The following is a 7,074-nucleotide window of genomic DNA, read 5'->3' on the forward strand; positions in this document are numbered from 1 at the left end:
AAGACCAAACCCAGATTTCGAAGTATTTTCGTCCTGTGTTCTTTTGCCTTGAATGTATGGAGAAAGATTTGAACTGGCCGCTTCTTTGAACAGCTCGGCCTTTGGATAAATATTCCTTACTCTTTATTTTTCTCGATGTTTCGAGGAAACGGCAAGGAAAGTATTGAACTCCCTACGGAAAGATATATTAATTCACTTTAGCATTCATCTTCCATTACGCATATTGTAAATCACATCTTATTCACCCCGCTTACTTATTCTATTGTTGTAAAAAGGATTTTTAGCATTTGAACTGGAACTAATGGCTTCTTCGTCGTCATCTCACCAGCAAAATCCGGAATTAAAAGCTTTCTCTGGAATAAAACCTGCCGGCATAAGAAGGAAGATTTCTGAATCTTCAAGACTGTTCGACGTGTTCATCAACCATAGAGGCCCTGATGTCAAACAAACTTTGGCTACTCAACTTTACAACTCCCTTGAGCAGCTGGGAATACGGACGTTCCTTGATTCCAAAGAGAAAGAACTAGGAAATTCGTTTCCTTCTACTATTGAGACAGCCATCCGCTCTGCAAAGGTACACATAGCTATTTTTTCCAAAGGATATGCAGAGTCACCTTGGTGTTTGGATGAGCTGCTTCTCATGTTAGAAACTAAGGCCAAAATTATCCCTATATTTTATCAAGTGATGCCTTCTGATCTCCGCCACATAGAAAGTGGAGTATATGCTGGTGCATTCATTAAATATGAAAAAAAGGGCAGATATGTTGAGAAGCTTGGTGAGTGGAAGGAAGCTCTTCAGTCTCTTTCATTTATAGCTGGAGAAGAATTTCAAAGGTAATCTTACTGTGTTTTGTAAACTCTACTTTATATACTTTTTTATTCCATCAATTCTGGTTAACTATTTTCTCATTGAATTCTGCTTTCATTTTATAATGTTTCAGTGACTGCAAAAACATAGTTGCAACAGTGCAAAAGGAATTAGAAAGGAAAAGATATTTACACGTCGCCACACATCCAGTGGGGCTTAATAATCTTGTGAAAGATTTTGAGATGCGATGCCTTGAAGAACTTGCACAAGATTTTGAAAACCAATGCGGGTTGAAAGAAGGGAAGCATAGCGCCAAGGTAGTTGGCATTTTCGGCATGGGTGGATCGGGGAAAACAACTCTCTCTAAAGAGTTGTTTAATCGAAAGATTTTGAGTTACTCTAGAGCAAGTTTTTTGTTTGATGTGCGAGAAGCATCTGTGAGAAACCAGTTACATTCTTTGCAACTTAAGCTTCTGAAAGATCTCTTTCAGAATCATGATCTCAGATTTACGAGTCCAGAGGAAGGAACAAGCTATCTCAAAGATAGTTTTCAAAGGAGCCCTCATTTAAGCTTCCTAATTGTTGTAGATGATATCGACTATGTGGAACAGTTAAATGCTCTAGCGGTCATGGATATCCTAAATAATATTGGTGATAGTCTTGTTATTGTCACAACCCGTGACGTTGGGGTGCTTATAACTGCAGGGATTACCGTCGGTTATAATTTAAGAGGAATGGATAGAAATTATGGTAGAGAACTCTTTTGCTGGCATGCCTTTGGCCAACCCCATCCATCTAGCGGGTATGAGAAGCTGGTTGACTCCTTTGTTGATGTTTGTGGAGGGTTGCCTCTGTCCCTTCAGGTACTGGGCAGGCATGTTCATGGTAGAAATAAGGATTATTGGAATTTGGAATTAGTTAAAGTTAGAAAAACTCTTCCTCGAGATATAAAGAACAGACTGAGAATAAGTTTCCATGCATTGGATGATGAAGAAAAACAGGTTTTTATGGATATTGCTTGCTTTTTTATAGGCGAAGCTAAGAGTATAGCTGAAAGGTTATTGAAGGGATCAGGATGGAACGCTCAGCATGCACTAGCAACACTAAAAAATAAGTGCCTTGTAGAAGAATTCAAACTTAGGAGTCGGAAAGGAGAAGTGACGATTGGATTGAGAATGCATGACCACCTGAGGGACTTGGGAAGAGAAATGGCACTTGAGCTCAGCCCTCCTCATCGCCTGTGGCGTCCTCAAGATCTGAAAGTTTTGGTATGCTTGTTAGCCCTTCAGATTTTCTCTTTGGTCTTGTAGTATTCCTAATCAAAACATTTTATTACATAAACAGAAACCTGATCTACTTCTATGTATGCAGGAATCAATGGGTTTCAAATTAATACTCGCCAAAACCAACATCAGGTGTTACCATTCCATTTTCGACAAGTCTTTGGGTTCTCAAGTTACGTTCTTTGTAGGCCAACCACGTACTTGGCTTGAGACATCAGCTTCCTTACTATGGCTCCAGCTAGAGGGCAATTCCGGAGAACAACCATGCATCCCTTCTTGGATTCCTCTTCAAAATTTGCAGCGTTTGACAATCAAAGGCGGGCAACTCAAGACGTTGTGGGAGAATCCCGTACAGGTATTCTGATCTTCTCTCTGAAAAAGTAAATCTCCCCGTTATGTTGTCTCTGGAATATTTTTTATCATGGAAAGATTTACACAAATTTATCTTGAAATTCAGGCACCCTCTCAGTTGAAGGAGCTGCAAATTTGTGAAACCTCTTTGATAGAGTTTCCAGATTTATTGGGAGTATCAAAAGATAGTTTAGAAAATAGAGGAAAGTCCAGTAGTGTCAAGACCCCGAAGACTGGCCTTGAGAAACTAGAGATCGGTGGTGAAAAATTTGTATCTAAGATATTAATCAGTGGAATCCACTATCACAGCCTTAAGTCAATCAAACTTCATGGAATGGAAAATCTTAAGGAATTGAATTTAATAAGGGTAAAAACATTAAATTGTCTTGATATTAAAAATTGTGCAAAACTCAAAAGATTGATAGGAACATCCGATCTTACAAATCTTGTGCTATTAAACATTAATCAATGTCCAGACCTTGAGTTTGAGGACTTGCGTCTCATGGGTATGAAGTGTCTGGAGGGGATAACATTTGATAGAAATGTAAAGCTAAAATATTTTGAGTTGGGGGATTGTCAAAATTTGAAATCAATAGATTTTGGTTGTGAAGAGCTTGTAGAATTAACCATTCGGGGTTGTCCAGAGCTTGTGGAGTTGCCAGCTTTTTTAGGTCCTCGTTCCCTCGAGAGGATTATATTTGATGGATGTGGGAAACTTGAATGTCTTGAATTGAATGGATGTCAAATGTTGAGAAGTGTCTCAGGTAACTTCGACCTTAAAGCATTGTACATTTATGATTGTCCTGAGCTTGAGGTGTTTCCAAGTCTTGCAAGACCGAGCTGCTTGCGGCAAATTGTGATCGACTCTTGTGAGAAGCTGCAGAACATATCGGGGATTGACGACTTGCGCGGATTAAGATTGATGAGACTTATTTATTGGAACAATGCGGTAATACGAGATCGCATTCATAAGTTGAAGGTAATGATTTCAACACTGCTTTTTAACAGAAGTAAGCGTTCTTTCATTTCGTTATTCACCTTATCTTTATTCTGCCTTTTGCTCTTATAACATAATCTATATTTTTGCAAGTAATGATTGAAGTAATCTGTAAATGAAAATAAGATACCGTGGGTGACTAACAGTATTTGGTAATTCATTTTAGAGTGTGCCATCAGTGGGAATGGATATGATAGGAAGAGCAGTGGATGGAGCGGAGTCAAGTTTCAATGAATATCTGTTTTCTGACGTTCATATTGACCTCAATGCGATCATTGAAATTGGCAGCCACGAAACTTTTCTCAAGTGGTCAGAATTGAGTGCGGTTATCGGATGCTTTCTGGTTGTGATTGATACCTCTATTTCAGAAGAGGGTATAAATAAATTACTTCCACTCTATGGCCCTAAGGCGCGTCAAGGAGAATGGATAATTACAATGGTGGCATGTGATATTTCGAGATACTATTATCTTCGGGCTATTGAAGGTATTTTGAGGAGGTATGGAATACTGAAGAAGGGGTTTGGGATAGAGGTGAAGAAAGGTGAAGAGTATAAAATTGTGGGTGTGTTACAAATCATTGTTGATAGGTTATATTATTTATGAATGTAATTTATTGAAGATGATTATTTTTTAAAAGTGCTATTTATATTGATTACAGTTCAAAGAAAAGAATGAATTTTATTTTTAATAATGAAAAATAATAATTTGACGGTTTAATTATAATGTTTATTAAGAGAGTTTAATTATAGGATACAATTTATATCAAAGAGTTGTGGATAAACTTATGTTGTTCGAGCATGCAGTTCTCTACTTAGCTGCTATTCTTAGCTTCCATCGTCAAACTCACATTCATTACCATGCTTTGCTGTACTAACAATTTGAACAACTTACTGGGAGATCCATCGACCAATGCCTTTGCTTTTAATGGATTCGTAGTTTAATTTAGTTAGCAATAGAATTAGATTCCAAATTGTCAGTTTTAATTCGAGATGAATAATGCATGCCCATTCATTGTTAATTTCTTTTTAGTCTGCAACATATTGTTTTGTTTTATTTTAGAACTGTAATTAGTCTTTTCCACAGAATAATGCATGCTTTGCATGCTCTATCTTTAGTAGTGTACGCCCTGCTTTTTAGACAGTTCGAATCCTAAGGATGTGAAACAAAAACTTTATAAATTGGAAAGAACTTTATATTTTTGTGTGATCTGCAATAATAAAACATAATACTGTTAAAAGTAGAGAATTCTGAAATAGAGTATTCAGTTTGATTTCAAGGTCTATTTTTTTTTTTTCTATTGAATGTTTGAATGTCTATTGTTATGTGATAAGAGATGGAAATGGTTTTTATGTTCTTTCTGTCATAATTATTTAATTCAATCAGTTGGTCAAGGGTAGAGACTATTATCAAATTCTACAAGTAGTATCAAAGTAGGTAATTTTGTTTTGGGTTGAAGTTTTGTTGTTGGAATTTCGCCAAATTCTAACTAGATGCCTGTTCTAATATTTGATGGAAATGAGTATGATTATTGGTGCATTAAGATGCCGAACTTTTTGATAGGAAAATATTTGTGGGAGATTGTTAAATCAGGGTATGAGGAACTAGATGATTGGAATGCCCTTACTACCAATGAAAGAACAACAAAGAAGGAGGCGAGGAAGAACAATGCTCAAGATTTGTTTCACATTCAAATAGCTCATGATAAGAGATTATTTCCAAGAATCTTAGGAGTAACAATTGCCAAAGATGCCTGGAAGACTCTACAAGAAGCTTACCAAGGTAGTGCTCAAGTTAAGGTTGTCAAGGTATAGATATTAAAGAGAGAATTCAAGAATTTGAAGATGCTAGAAGCTAAAAGTGTAAATCACTATTGTGTCAGAGTCAAAGATGTGTTCAATAAAATGGCTACACTTTGGGGAATTGTGAGCAATGAAGTTTTGATAAAAAAGATGTTGAGAAATTTGACACCAATATGGAATCATATTGCCATAATCATAGAAGAAAGCAAATATTTGAAAACCCTTCAGTTTGATCAATTGGTTGGATCCCTGATGTCTCATGAAGAAAGATTGAGAGATTTTTTTGAAAGTGTCAAGAAAGCATTCTCCTCTAAATTACAAATCACAAAGAATGAAGATGCAAGTGATAGTAACATCAAAAGCAATCAAGGCCAAGGTTAAGGGAAAAGTCAAAATTCTTCAAGAGGAATCAGAGGAAGAGGTAGAGACACATTTGATAAAAGAATTATTCAATGTTAGCATTATAATAGGTATGGTTACTTTCAAAGAGATTGTAGATTGAAAGAAGTTAAAAGTGGTAATTATGCTCAAGAAAGTGGTGAGAATCCTCCCGATCACTTATTTTTATCTTATGCCAAAGGTGAAAATACTAGTAAAGATGTTGGGTATCTAGATTCTGGATGCTCTAACCATATAACGGAGAATAAGAAGTTGTTTTCAACAAAGGATGGAAGTTTTAAATCTAAGATAAAGCTTGGTAATGATAAATCCTTGGAGGTTGCTATAAACGAAGCTATGGAGGTCCACACAAAATAAGGTATAAAGAGAATTCATGATATTTATTACACCTCATAGTTGAAGCATAATTTGTTCAATATTGGAATAAGACATGTACTATCTATGATAAGAATCAGGGCAATAGGGTGATCACTGTTGTGCCTAGATGACAAAGAATAGGATGTTCTGCTTGAGGTTTGGTGAACATAGCAACAACCTTGCAAATATGGCATATGAGGATACAAGTTGGCTCAGGTAGGAGCATTTAAATTTTCACATTTTGAAGCTTCTGACATCACATGCATTAGAAAGCATGCAAGGGAAAAGTTTTCAAAGGGTAATGCATGGAGGGCCCATCACCCACTTCAACTTATTTACTCTAATATCTGTGGTCCTATAGAAACAAAGAGTTTGAGTAAGTCATCATATTTTATCACTTTTATTGATGATTACTCTTAGAATTGTCAAGTGTGTTTTTTGAAGGTCAAGGATGAAGCCCTGGATACATTCAAGAGGTTCATAGCCCTTGTGGAAAATGAGAAAGGGTGCAAAATAAAATGTTTAAGGACTGATCATGGAGGAGAATTTTGTTCAAAATATTTCTAGAGTTATTGGGATTTGAATGGCATCAGGAGGCAACTCACCACTGCATACACACCTTAATGGAATGGAGTAGCTGGAAGGAAGAATAGTATAGTGGTTAAAATGGCAAGGTGCATGTTACAAACCAAGGGATTGAGAAATTCTTATTGGGAAAATGCAATTGCTACAAAAGTATACATCCTCAATCGAAGCCCCGCCAATGCACTAAAAAATATGACACCTTATGAAGCTTGGTATGGAAAAATGCCTAATATTGATAGTGCATGTACCTGATCAAAATAGACAAAAGTTGGATGCAAAAAGTGAATCATGTATTTTTCTTGGGTATAGTGAGAAAAGAAAGGCTTATAGATTGTGTAATCCCCTTATAATAATCTTATTGTCTCAAGAGATGTAATTATTGATGAAGGGGGAGTTTATGGTCATAAAAAAATGCCATGTTGAGAAGTCAAAATCTGTTTTGAATAATGTTATTATTGATGACATTGGTCATGAGCAGTCCACTAATGTTTCTA

General features: G+C 36.2%; 1 protein-coding gene across 1 annotated transcript; it reads left to right on the forward strand.

Moving 5' to 3' along the window:
- Positions 1-301: 301 nt before the first annotated feature.
- LOC131864170 (disease resistance protein Roq1-like) lies at positions 302-5,251 on the forward strand. The gene is made up of 6 exons (XM_059215188.1): positions 302-834; positions 942-2,076; positions 2,180-2,446; positions 2,549-3,421; positions 3,606-3,924; positions 5,001-5,251. The coding sequence occupies exons 1-6, from the start codon at positions 302-304 to the stop codon at positions 5,249-5,251; spliced, it is 3,378 nt and encodes a 1,125-aa protein (XP_059071171.1).
- The last annotated feature ends 1,823 nt before the right edge of the window (positions 5,252-7,074 follow it).

This window comes from Cryptomeria japonica, unplaced genomic scaffold, assembly GCF_030272615.1.
Source record: "Cryptomeria japonica unplaced genomic scaffold, Sugi_1.0 HiC_scaffold_78, whole genome shotgun sequence".
In the NCBI taxonomy this organism is placed as follows: Eukaryota; Viridiplantae; Streptophyta; class Pinopsida; order Cupressales; family Cupressaceae; genus Cryptomeria; species Cryptomeria japonica.